The sequence below is a fragment of the Trichosurus vulpecula genome, chromosome 2 (assembly GCF_011100635.1).
Source record: "Trichosurus vulpecula isolate mTriVul1 chromosome 2, mTriVul1.pri, whole genome shotgun sequence".
NCBI lineage: Eukaryota > Metazoa > Chordata > Mammalia > Diprotodontia > Phalangeridae > Trichosurus > Trichosurus vulpecula.
In genome coordinates, this window is record NC_050574.1 from 20,467,454 (window position 1) to 20,481,498 (window position 14,045).

At 43.4% G+C, this 14,045-nt stretch overlaps 1 protein-coding gene across 1 annotated transcript in view; it reads left to right on the forward strand.

Annotated features, from left to right (window-relative positions):
• Positions 1-14,045, forward strand: part of LOC118839466 (solute carrier family 2, facilitated glucose transporter member 7-like) — a 30,309-nt gene that overhangs the window by 13,488 nt on the left and 2,776 nt on the right. The window contains exons 4-11 of the mRNA XM_036746932.1: positions 291-415; positions 3,519-3,671; positions 5,570-5,695; positions 6,124-6,311; positions 6,669-6,779; positions 8,168-8,269; positions 10,100-10,175; positions 13,908-14,035. Of these exons, the coding sequence (XP_036602827.1) occupies positions 291-415; positions 3,519-3,671; positions 5,570-5,695; positions 6,124-6,311; positions 6,669-6,779; positions 8,168-8,269; positions 10,100-10,175; positions 13,908-14,035 (1,009 nt within the window). The remainder of the gene's footprint in view (positions 1-290; positions 416-3,518; positions 3,672-5,569; positions 5,696-6,123; positions 6,312-6,668; positions 6,780-8,167; positions 8,270-10,099; positions 10,176-13,907; positions 14,036-14,045) is intronic.

A 14,045-nucleotide genomic window follows, 5' to 3' on the forward strand; every position in this document is an offset into this window, starting at 1 on the left:
GATGATAAAGGTTCCGAGAATTTGAAATGAAGAGGAAATGAATCCCAGATGGACTGTGTAAGGGCACAGTCTGGAGATGAAAAGTCAACTCCAGAGACTTTTCCTTCCTTCCCTTTCCATCACTCCGTATTCACCGACATTCCCAAACCTGCTCAGGTGACAGACTGCCTAGATTCCATTTCCAAAATGCTCAGAATTCCTGAGGTGGCACCCCCTCCCACTCCAGGGACTGCTGCTCCTGCTAGCCTTCTCTTTCCAAAATGGTTCATTGATTCTGGCTCTCTTTCCAGAAAGAAGACCCTGCTAATCAATACCACCTTCGCCATCATCCCCGCCATCTTGATGGGATCCAGTAAAGCTGCCAAGTCGTATGAGATGATCATCCTTTCCCGGGTGATAGTGGGAATCTGTGCAGGTACATGGACCATAGCCCAGCTAACCTGGGGCCATGGGGGAGAATGAAAGTGGAGTATCACAGAATCACCCCCATCTTCTTGTTCTCAGGCCCTAATTATAATCTTACTCTGTTCTCATCTGTCAAGGCCTGCTCTCAGGAAAAGATTAGCTCATTCAAACAAAAGTACCAATCACTGATCACAGCTTGAGGGTTTTATCTTTCTCGGACAGCTAGGTGACACAGTGGATAGAGTGCCTGGCCTGGAGTCAGGAGGACTTGAGTTCAAATCCAGCCTCAGACACTTCTTAGCTGTGTGACCCTGGGCAAGTGACCTAACCCTGTTTGCCTCAGTTTCCTCATCTGTAAAATGAGCTGGAGAAGAAAATGACAAACCACTGCAGTATCTTTGTCAAGAAAACCCCAAATGGTGTCATGAAGTGTTGGACACAATTGAACAACAAAAATTATCTCTCTCAAGGGTAATTGCATTTTAACTAGAAACAAGGATACTTAGGACAAGAGAATGAATCTCAGCCTGCAGATGGGGGAGGTGGCAGGAAACATGGCCAACCTACTCTCCCTTAGGCCAGGCCTAAGAAATGACTTCAGAGGTTTGCCAAGGAATATCTGATACAAGAGCTTTATCAGCTCTCAGAAGGTCCTGATCTGCCTACAAGGTTAAGATTCGGCTACTCAAATATTTTACTTCATTTTTTCTTTATTAATTGTATTTTTAAACTGAATCGAATAACCCCCCAAAATATCGTTACAGAGTAAATGAGAAAAGAGAATTATATGTGAAAATCAGGTTATTATATACAGCTTGCCTTTGTATAAAATAAATATAATAACATATATAATAAATCCAACATGTTACTTTCAAAGTTCTCCCCCTTGTCTGTTTCCTTCTGAACTTCTTTTCATTCTGTTCTCTGCATTTTAAACAATGCTCCAATGTAGGGAGTGTGACCCTGTCACTAGGGCCCCTTCTCCGTACCCTGATCTTCTGTCCCAAATGCATAAAGAAAACACAATCTTCGTAACAGATAAGCATAATTAAGCAAAATAAACACACACATTTGTGGATTGGCTGTGTCCAAAGAGGTATGCCTCATCCTGTACCCTGAGTCTACTGCCTCTCTATGAGGAGGAGGGTAGCATTATTCATTATCATTCCTCTGGAACTGTGGTTGTTCACTGCAATGATCAGAGTTCTTAAGTCTTTCAAAATTGTTCATCCTTACAATGCTGTTTTTATTATTGGATAAATTGTCCTTCTGGTTCTGTTCACTTCCTTCTGCATCAGTTCATGCAAGTTTTCCCTGGTTTCTCTGAAATCCTGCCTTTCACCACTTCTCATGTCCCAATAGTATTCCATAGCATTCGTGTACCATGATATCTTTGGCCATTCTCCAATGATAGGCACTCCACTCCCTCTGTTTGCTAGAGCAAAAAGTGTTGTAATAAATACTTTTGTACATGTGGACCTTGCTCTTCTTTCTTTGATCTCTTTGGAGTTTAGACCCATTAGCAGGATCACCGGGTCAAAGGGTATGCACAGTTTAGCCACTTTGAGGGCACAGTTCCAAGTTACTTTCCATAATGACTGCATGAATTCATCGCTCCACCAAGGGACACCAGTTTGCCTACCTTCCCATTGCCCCTCTAACAACTGTCATTTTCCTTTTGTAATCTTTGCCAATATGATAGGTGCAAGATGGAACCTCAGAGTTGTTTGAATGCACTTCTCCAGGTACTACATATTTGGAGCCTTTTCTCAAACATGGCTAGATTGATTGCTTGAATTTTTTTCCCTTGAGAAATATCTGTTCATATTCTTTGACCATTTATCTGTTGTGGCATGGTGGTCACTTATATATCCAAATCAGTTCTTTTTATCTCTTGGATATCAGATCTTGAGCAGAGAAGCTTGGTACAAATACTTTTCCTTAGTTAACTCTGTCCTTTATAGCTGGATTGATTTTGTTTGTACAAAATTTCCAATTTTATGCAACCAAAATTGTACATTTTGTCTTCTGTGATCCTCTTTGTCCCTTGCCTGATCATGAACTCTATCCATAAGTACCAAAGGTATTTCCTCCCTTGCTCCTCTCATTTATTTATGATGTGACCTGTATCTAGCTTGTGTTTTCATCTAAAGCTTGTTGTGATATATGGTGTGAGATCTTGGTCTACATCGAATTTCTGCCCAACTACTTTAGTTTTTTCAGATTCCACCAAATAATGAATTCTTACCTCGGAAGTGAGGGTCTTTGATATGGCAGGCATTTGTTTCTGTATGTTGTCAGAAATGAAGTATATTGGCATATTCTGTGTGTGTACATATATATTAAACAGTTATGTGGTACAGTGAATAGAATGCTGGACTTGAAATCAGGAAGACCTGAGTTCAAACCCTATTTCAGATCATGTACTATCAGTGTGACTCTGGGCAAGTCACTTAACTACTCTGTGCCTCAGTTTCCTCCTTTGTAAAATGAAGGTAATAATAGCTCCCACCTCCCAGAGTTGTTGCAAGGATCAAATAAGATAACATTACAAACCTTAAAGCAACATATAAAGTTTTATCATCATCATCATCATCATTTACTTAATCTGTTCCATTGACTGACCTCTCTATTTTTAATTAATACCAAGTAGTTTTAATGATTACTACTCTGTAGTATCGTTTGACATCCAATACTGCTAGCCCCCTCATCCTTTCCTTTTTTTCATGATTTCCCTTGAGAATCTTGACCTTTTGTACCTTCAGATGAATTTTGACATTATTTTATAGCCTTCTAAAGCAATCCTTTGTTAGTTTGAGTGGTATGGAAGGGAATAAGTAATGTAGGTAATGTTGTCATTATTATTACATGGATAGAAAGGAAGGTGATATTTCCTGTAAATAGCTTCTCAGCCAAGTTTACAAAGACCCCATGAGAATTTTGACCTTCATATGTTCCCCCAGAACTGATTTCTCTCTGTGTACCTCTCTCTCATCTCTCTCTCTCTCTCCATCTCCTCTTTCTCCATACCTCTACCTCTCTAATGTATCTGTCCTTCTATCTCTCCCCCTCCCACCAACCCCCTTTCCTGTCTTTGTCTTTTACTCATATAGGCATCGCCTGCAATGCCCTGCCCATGTATCTGGGAGAGCTGGCCCCCCCAAACCTGAGAGGCACATTAGGAACAATGACAGAGGTTTTCGTCATCATAGGAATCTTTCTAGCACAGATCTTCAGCCTACAGGCCATTTTGGGGAATCCTGAAGGTAAAGCACTTTTGGGGACAAGGAGGAGGGGGTAGTAGTAGAAGGAGCTTACTGGATCATAGACGCTTCAGACACTCATCATTTTAGAGCCAGAAGGAGCCTTAGCGGTCAGGCATCAGCCTACTTGTCTAGACTTCTCTTCACACATTCTATAGTCCAGGCAAACTGGCCTTCTGGCTGTTGCTCATGTGAAGCATCCCACCTCTGGTCCCCATCCCTCTGCATAGGCAATCCCCCATGCCCTCCCTCCTCACCTCCACCTCTTAGAATCTCAGGCTTCCTTCAATGCTCAGCTCAGAGGCTGCCTCCTACAAGCAATCATTATTGATCCCCGCACTCCATGTATCTCCCCCAGGAAAATGCCTGACATATGCCCATGTATACATAGATAGATATACATGTATGTGTATATGCATGCATACACATGAGGTGTGCATACATGTGTGTCTATGTGCATTGTGTGATGTATATACACATGTGTAACACAACGTATACATATGTGCTGTGTATACATACATGAGTGTGCAAATATGTTTATATATACATATATACTTGTGTGCATACAGATACTAGTGAATATGTGTGTATATTCACATGTTTGTGTACATACCTGTATACGTATCTATATACATACAGGTACATTACATGTATTTCTATATGCATATGTAAATGTATAGGCAATTTCTTGGGTTGAGACACATGCAGCTGGGGGATTAGAAATGACTTCTCATAGGAGGCAGCCTCTGAGCTGAGCTTTGAAGAAAGCTTGAGATTCTAAGAGGTGGAGGTGAGGAGGGAGGGCATGGGGAATCGCCTGGGCAAAGGCATGGGGACCAGAAGTGGGAGGCTCTTCATGAACATTGAAACATAAATATATAGACGATGGATGGATGGATAGATAAATAGATGGATGATGACTGGATGGATGGATAGATAGATGGTGGATGGATGGATAGATAGATGGATGATGGATAGATGGATGGATGGATAGACAGAAAATAGATTGGTAGATAGTGGATAAAGGTATATAGACAGATAATGGATAATGGATGGATGGATGGATGGATAGATGGATGGATAGATAGGTAGATAGATAGATAGATAGATAGATAGATAAAATAAATTGGTAGATAGTGAAAAGTGTAGATAGATAGATAGATAGATAGATAAATAGATAAATGGTGGATGGATGGATGGATAGATGGATGATGGATAGATGGATGGTTGGATAGATAGATGATAGATGGATAATGGATGGATAGATAGATAAATAGATAGATGGTGGATGGATGGATGATGGATAGAAGGATGCATGGGTAGAAAAATAGATTGGTAGATAGTGAATAAAGATAGATAGATAGATAGATAGATAGATAGATAGATAGAGGATAGATGGATGGATGGATAGATGGATGATGGATGGATGACAGATGGATAGATGATAGATGGATGATGGATCGATAGAGAGAGAGAGATAGTAGATGGATGATGGACGGATGGATAGAGAGAGATGATGGATGAATAGATAGATGGATGATGCATGATGGATGGATGGACAGAAAAATACAATGGTAGATAGTGAATAAAGATAGATGGATAGTGGATGGTTGAATAGATGGATGATGGATGATGGATGGATGGATGGATAGATAGAGAGATAGTAGATGGATGAACAGATGGATGGGTGATGGTTGATGGATGATGGATGGGTAGATAGATGGATGATGGATAGATGGATGGATGGAGAGAAAAATAGATTGTTAGTGAATAAAGATAGATACATACATACACATATACATACACACACACATATACATAGTATACACATTCACATACAGACAAATATATGAAGTGATTTGCCAACCTTAACACTGCTTCTTCTTCTTGGCTCCCCTCAGGCTGGCCTGTGCTCCTGGCAATCACAGGGATCCCCGCAGCCCTGCAGCTCCTCTCTCTGCCCTTTTTCCCAGAGAGTCCCAGGTACACGCTGATTCAGAAAGGTGATGAAGGCCAGGCCAGGAAAGGTACCCAGAATGCATCCTCTTTTCCTACTCCAGCTTCTGAGTGGGCTCTGCCCACTCTGAAATTCCCTCCCACCTTTATTTTTCTCCTGATTTCTCTGTCCTCCTCTACAAAGCCTGAAGCTTCTGCTGGGCACGGGGTTGGGGCTGGCAGCCTGGTCAGAGTTGAGGGCATTCCCAACATGGAGGGTGTGGTCAAGGATGGTGGGGAAATATTCCTGTACCTTTTTTCTCCCTTCAAACCCAGTGGTTTGGTTAGGTTCCTTTTTGTCTTTGGGTCCTTAGCACCCAACATATCTAAGAACTTAAATGCTTATTGAATAGAAACTCCTAGAGAAAGTGCCCTGGAGAGGAAGGGAAAGGGTCTGGACATCAGCCTCATCTCTGTTCTGAGGCTGGATCCTGTCTCACTGCTCTGTACTTAACCACAGCTTTGAGGAAACTGAGAGGCTGGGACAACGTAGAGGATGAAATTGAGGAGATGCGCCTGGAGGACCAGGTAGAGAAAGCTGAAGGCCGCCTATCTGTCATCAACCTCTTCACCTTCAAGCCCCTGAGGTGGCAGCTCATTACCATCATTGTCCTAATGGCAGGCCAGCAGCTGTCTGGCATCAACGCGGTATGCAGGATTCTGGGAAGGGAGGAGGGACACGGTCAGCAGAGCAGCAACAAACCCAGGGCAATGGACCTTGTTCTCTATTGTTAATGTCTGGGGAATGGAGGGGTAGGGGGAGATGGCACACTTCCTCCCCTGCAGCAATCCTCCTGGACTTCCTTACTCTGCCACCACTATTTGGGGGACCTAGAAGAACAAACCAAAATCAAGTGAGGGTGACTGAGCTTGCCTCCTTCCTGTCCCTGAGCTACCCCTTCCCTAGATTCTTAGGGCCATTTGTTCCCCTGAGTCAAGAATTAAAGCCTGTTGCCTGTACCTTTGGGCCTCCACTAATGTTAGCCCTGCATGCTTTCATTCCAGATCAACTACTATGCAGACACGATCTATGCCGCAGCTGGTGTGAATCCCATGCACTCTCAGTATGTGACCGTGGGCGCAGGCTTGCTCAACATTGTGATGACAACGATCTCCGTAGGTCATTTTCCCTACCTAGAAGCTGTTGCCACAGTCAAGGAGGCAGGACAGTGGAATGGTGGTATCAGAAAGGCAGCAGCCACTGCAAATGTCCCTAAGGAGAGCATCAGCCTCTTTCCTACTCTGAGGCTGCCCCTCGATAGTAGACCAGAAGCTATGACCAGAAGCCTCTGACCTACTAACCTTTTTCTTTTTTTTTCCTTTTAAATTAATTTAAGAGATGGGTAAAGGCAGTTCTTAAACAGTCTTCCCTGGGTGTCTGTGTTTCTGTTCCCCTGGACTTTGCATGTCCCTGAGAAGGTTTTGTGCACCAGTCTGTGTTGTAAGTTGCCTGAAGTCTTAGACCAGAGAAGCAGAGATAATAACTCCATGGCTTCTGAGCTCTCCTCTACCCTCTCAGACAAGCCTAGATTAGAGGTCACAGAGTCCTGGCAGTCAGTGGTTATGGGCCCCTTACAGAAAGGGCCATTTATATTTAGGGAGACTCTGAGAAGAGTCTCCCAAAACATAAGGAAACCCAGAGGAAGACTTCAGACAAAAGTTAGACAACAGTCACAACGACAGGTCTAGACTTGGGTGGAGAATTATCTTTCCTTATGTCAATCAATCAACAAGAATTTATTGATTAAATGTTTTATTTTTTTCCAATTACACGTAAAAACAATTTTAACTTTGATTTTTTTTTAAATTTTGAGTTCCAAATTCTCTCTTCCTCTCCTCCCCCTTCATTGAAAAGGCAAGAAGTTTTATATAGATTATACATGTGCAGTCATGCAAAACATAATCCACAAGCATTTCTTAAGTGACTACTACATGCCAGACACTGGAGAGTCAAAGACAAAAGCAAAACTATAAATATGTTACCACCTGCCAAGGGGTAATAGGAAAAAAGAAAGCTCCATTGGAGCTCCATTGATAAGGAAGTTTGGACTTGAGCTGGGCTATGAAAGATAGGTCAGGGAGGAAAGAGGAGCAAAAGCCAGGCTGGCTAACATGAACCAAGGTTCAATGTGGCCTCTGCAGGGGACAATGAGAAGGCAGAACAGCTGAGTAGGAACAGAGGGTGAATGTTGGGAAATAGTAGAAAATTAGATTGGATGGCCAAGACGGTCTGTTGGTAGAGAGCTGTGAAGGTCAGACAATGTGCCCAATAATAGGGAGTTATTGTAAATTCTTGAGTAGGGGAGTAACATGATAAAAAGTAGTGTGCTTTAGGAACATGAATAAGGCAACCATAGGCAGGAAGGATTGGTGCTGGAGAAGGATGAAGGGACCTCAGTCCCAGCTAAAGCATTCTAGGAACCTCCAATTTCAAACCCTTGTTTCTCTTTAGAATAGACTATCCTGGGGTCAGCAAAAGGAATTAATTTTACTTGTCTTCCCAGGCTTTCACTGTGGAGCTCCTGGGGAGACGGCTCCTCCTGCTGGTAGGCTACGGAATATGTGGCTCAGCCTGCGTGGTGCTGACACTTGCTCTGGTCTTCCAGGTGAGAAATAGGATGACTTTGCTTTGTGGCTTTTCTGGATCTGGGAGAATCCAAGAGGGCCTGCTCAGGGATGGGAAGAGAAAGAGACCAGAACCCAGAAGAGAAAATCAGAGACAAGCGAGACCTTCCCCATCTTACTCAGGCTGCGATGTTCTCAGGGTGCGTTGACCGGGTCACCATAAAGGAACATGGCAAACAAGTCCCAAATTCCTGGATGGTAGGAAAACCGTACCTGCCTACTCTCTCCTTAGGTAATACCCGATATTTAAATATTCACTCATGTTCCCTGTTCACCCAGCACCAAACTGTAATGGCTTTGGGAGAGTAATCACAATAAAAATTATGATTCTTTTAGTAAATAGTAGTAACAATTATCATAGTACAGTAAGAATAATAACAAAATACTAATAGAATAACAATAAGTAATGATAGCAATAATGATTGTGTGGTTTGTCCTTCATTCTTGAAGAAGACCATGACATCAGGAAGGTGATGCCATGACCTGCAAGTGAACTGGATTTAAGTGAGGGAGGGCTGTGCAAAATCACCAGCCTCACTTTCTCCTCCAGAGCCATCTGGGTCCAGGGGCCAGATATAGACCAGGACAACTAGAGATGGCCCATCACTTTCCATCGCATTATTATCTACATTTCACAGATGAGAAAACTGAGATGAGAAGGAATTTGCCCAGAATCACACAGCAAAGAAAACAACATTCATAAACAAAGCATCTTGTGCTCTTTTGTGGAATAGATGTAGAAATGTGAACTAGATGAGGGTACTGTTATTGGACTTCAGAATTATTTGAATGGCCAGGCCCAATTAATAGCCATTAATACTTCCATATCAGTCTGGAAGATCTCCAGGGGTGGGTTCCTAGGATCTGTACTCAGCCCTGCTCTGGTTAACATTGTCATCAGTGACTCACATAAAGGCAGGAATGACATCCTTCTCAGATTTGCAGATGACACAAAATGGGGATAGGTTACGGACAAGATGGCAAAGTCAGACTCAAAGTTCTTAGTGTAGAAAACTGCATTTGATCTAATAAAATGAAATTTAATAGTGATAAATATAAAGTCTTACTCTTTTAGCTTTGCAATTACAAGATGGAGGAAGGGGTGTGTGTGTGCATGTTTACGTGTGTGAGAGAAAGACAGAGGGGGAGGGGGGGAAGGGGAGCGGATGGGAGCGGAGAGAAGGGGAGGGGAGGGGAGGGGAGAGAAAACGAGAGGAGAGGAGAGGAGAGGAGAGGAGAGGAGAGGAGAGGAGAGGAGAGGAGAGGAGAGGAGAGGAGAGGAGAGGAGAAGAGAGGAGAGGAGAGGGGAGGGGAAGAGAGGGGAGGGGAGGAGAGGGCAGGGGAGGGGAGGAGAGGGGAGGAGAGGGCAGGGGAGGGGAAGGAAGGAAAGGAGAGGAGAGGAGAGGAGAGGAGAGGAGAGGAGAGGAGAGGAGAGGAGAGGAGAGGAGAGGAGAGGAGAGGAGAGGAGAGGGAGAAGGAGGGAGAAAGAAAAGAGAGGGAGAGACAGACAGACAGACAGACAGACAGACAGACATCAGTTTGTCTGAAAAAGACCTGGGGATTCTCGTGGGAATTCAAACTCAATGAGTCAGCAGTGTGGTATGGCAGGCAGCTAACGTAATCTTGGATTGCATTAATAGATTCATTGCTTCCCAGAAAGGGGAGTTGATGTTAATTTTTCAGTCCACTAAAACCCTCAGATCCTTTCCACATGAATAAGCTGTGCTTGCCCTGCATATCCTCTTGTAAGGTTGCCTGGTTGCTTTTCCCCTTTCCTGCCTCCTAGAGCTATCACTTCCTCTTCTCCACAGAACAAGGTCCCAGAGCTGTCTTACCTCAGCATCATCTGCGTCTTCTCCTACATCGCAGGCCACTCCATGGGCCCCAGTAAGTATATGGATAGGTTTCTCCTTTCTGTCAGCCTCCTCACTCCAGAGAGGCCAGTAGCCCAGGCAACGCCATTTTGAAGATAAAAACTGTCCCTATTAAGGCAGCTAGGTGGCACAGTGAGTAGAGCACCAGCCCTGGATTCAGGAAGACCTGAGTTCAAATTTGACCTCATATACTTGACACACTCACTACCTGTGAGACCTTGAGTAAGTCACTTAACCCCAATTGCCCTGCTTTCCCCACTTCAAAAACAAAAACAAATAAACAAAATAAAACTGTCCCTATGAACCACAGAGAGAGGAAACCTAGTGTGGTGGTTAGAGGGAGTGGGGAAGACCTGGTTCAAATCTTGCTTCTGACATTATGCCTGGGTGACCTTAACCACATCACTTAATCACTCATAATCTCTCTAAGGCTGTAACTTGCTAATATGCATCTACAGAAGGAGTTTTCAAGTCCGGAATCAATTCTGGCCATGGAGGGAAGAAACCTTTCCATGTCAGAATTTTGTTTCTTTGTTCAAAACAAAGGGAAAGAGGTCTCCATGGTTCTATCAACAAAAAGGAGGCCTTCCAGCAGATGCTGCCCAAAGGGGCAGGAACACCTCACCCTTTCCTACCCCTAATGTCCAAAAGGACACGTGTCCAAGCCTGTATTTCATAAAATCACAGATCTGGAACTGGAAGAGAACTCAGAGACCATGTAGACCCACTCCTTTCTTTTTTGAATGAGAAAACTAAGGCCTGGAGAGGTTAAATGACTAGCCCAAGGTCACACTGTCTGCATGTGTCAGAGCTGAGATTGAAATCAGGTTCTCTGAATGCAAGTTTGTGCTCTTTGTATCTCGATGCCTCCTCCAGGACCACATTTCTTGACGTTTTGGAAGGGGAGGGGAAAGCAGTAGCCTGAGTCCAAAAGTTCTGTCCAGTGTCCTGGCCAGCATCACTAGCAGTTGTCCTTTGTGCAGAATGCCCCTGTCTGCTAAGATCTTCTCCAATATTTGCACATCTGTACTCCTCACTAGGGCTGCTAGGGGGCACCATAGTGCATAGAGGTCTGCACCTGGGGTCAGGAAGACCTGAATTCAAATTCCACCTCAGATACTTACTATCTGTGTGACTCTGGACAAGTCACCTAACCCTGATTGCCTCAGTTCCTCATCTGGAAAATGGGCTGGAGAAGGAAATGGCATTATTTTTGACCAGGAAAACCCAAATTTCCACAAAGAGTCAGGCACAATTGAAACAACTGGACAGCAAAAACAACTCTTTAATTCCATTAGCATTAATTAAGTGCCTACTTTATGCAAGGCACAGTGCTTGCTGCTGGGAAATTATTAAGACAAAATTAAGGACAGAAGACTCAGTTAATTTTCAAGTATTTAGAAGGCTGTCACATGGAAGGCTAGTTCTGCTCCTGGGGACAAAACATTAGATGGAAATTGAAGGCAAATAAATTTAAGCTCAATATAAAGAAAAATTTCCTAATCTTTAGAACTATTCCTGCCCACAAGGAGCTTACATTCTACCATGGGAATATGCCATAAACAGATAAGGAAGTACAAAATAATTTGAAGAAGGAGGGAATGGGGTGAAGAAAGTCAGGATAGGCTTTTAACAGGAGATAGGACTTGAGTTGATCCTTGAAAGAAATTAAAGAGTCTAGTGGGGTATTGGGGAAGAGGAGCCATTCCAAGCTTGGGGGAAAGTTTATGCAAAATTCTCTATGCTTTCATGTTTAATGAACCCACTGGCAGTCTGGTGAAGCCTCCAGATCCCTTCCCAGAATGCTGTTTTTAAATGTATAAAAATAAAACAGGATTGAAAGTAAACTAAGAAGACAATTTTCTCAGCCAATTTCGCAAACTCCCGTGACATCTATCCACTTATCCAAACCTGGGGGCAGAACCCCTACTCTAAACCATCACTCCCAGTGCTGATTTGGTTTATTACCTAGAATCATTCACTCCCTTGAACTCTCAGTTACCAAGGACTATCTCACAAGAGTTTTCAGCCTCATGAAATAAGAAAGACAAGAGGACTGGGAAGCCTGGATGTTTGGGTTTGAGACCTAACTACACCAGGAGATAATGATTTTCAAGTCATTTCACCTCTTTGTGATTCAAGTTCCTCTTCTGTAAAATGAGAGGTTTGGTCTAGAATGAGTGGGGCCTCTATATTGACTTAAAAATTACAAATTAAGACTGTTTTGTATTGTATTTTTACTGATTTTGTTAAACATTTCCAAATTATATTTAATCTGGTTCAGGCAGGACCATGACTTCGACAGCTCTGGCTCTAGATGAACTTTGAGGCTCCTTCCAGGTGTACAGCTACAATCCTTGGTCCTTCCAACTATGGCCTTAAGGAAGAGTCTGGAAGGGGACCGTAATGCTGGTGTTGCTTACCATAGATATTCTCCTGTGGCACCTCTATTTCATCACAAGGTGGCAGCGTCTGCTCTAAACACAGACTTTAATGGCGTCCTTTTCTCTATCCAGGTGGAAATCCTTGTTCTGGTTGGAATTGTACTTTAAAAGGCTTTGAGGAAGCTTCCTCACTTCTCTGAAGGGAACAATGGTTCATGGCTAACTGGCAGCATGGCCTAGTACACTGGGCTCAGAAAGAACAGGGTTCAAGTCTCACCTGCAATGCTCGTACCACGTGTGACCAAAGACAATCCAATTAGCCTCCAACCCTCAGCTGCCTCATCTAGAGGATGAGTGGGGAGGACTTACATGACCTTAAAGGTCCTTCCACCTCTAAATCTATGGCCTATGATGTATGGCCTGGAGGTATTCACAGAATCTCAGAGTCAGAGGGGACCTCAGAGGTACTGCCTGAGCAAAAATTCTCTGTGGAACTCACCTGACAAGGACAGGGAACTCATTACCTTCTATTACCTACCTTACCTGAACAAAAACTCTCTCTGTAACTTACCTGACAAGGACAGGGAACTCACTACCTTCCAAGTTGGCCAGGTCTATAAGGCTTTTGGTCTGTCTATAGAATTCCTTTCATCTATCAATTTAGTAACGCAGTGGAAAAAGAAATATTCCCTGATATTTCACCTCTATTAATAGTTTGGGGCTCGTTTTTTGACCACTTGGAGATGGTTTCCTGTGGTCAGTCTCATCCAGGGTGGTTTGTTTGTTTGTTTTTAATTCTCATTCAAATATATAAACATGGGAGTAAACTCCCAGCATGGGAACGTCCTCCTTCAAAGTAGATTATTACCTGTCACTTTCCTAAGTCAATTCTAGGGAATTGGGAGGTAAGTAACTAAGTCTAGTACACTGGGAAACGTGCTACTTGGAGTCAGAAAACCTGAGTTCAAATCTATCACTGCCACCTATTACACTGATAACCTTGGGCAAGTCATTGAAATTTTCTGGACCTCAGTTCCCTTGGCTGTAAAACAAAGATATATTCCAGCCCTAAACAGGTGATACTGAACTCCCTAAGGCACATCGAGGCAAAATGACATGTCCAAGGTCACACAGCTAGTGCCCATGGTAGGATTTGAACCCAGGTGTTTCAAACCCCAAGCTCAGTAGTACTATCCAGTGTACCACCTGACTTCCTATACATTTAACTCTCACAGGAGTCTGAGTTTTGAACTAAAAACAGGATACAAGAAGCCCGATAGGAGGCTGGAAGACCCCTGGAGAAGAATCCATTCAAGCCACCCTGTGCCTCCTCTCTCACTTTCTTCTCTCTATCCACTAAGGTCCCGTTCCCTCAGTAGTAAGGACTGAAATATTCCTGCAGTCCTCCCGGCCAGCTGCATTCATGGTGGATGGGGCTGTCCATTGGCTCTCCAATTTCATCATAGGACTGGTGTTTCCATTCATTCAGGTGAGTGAGG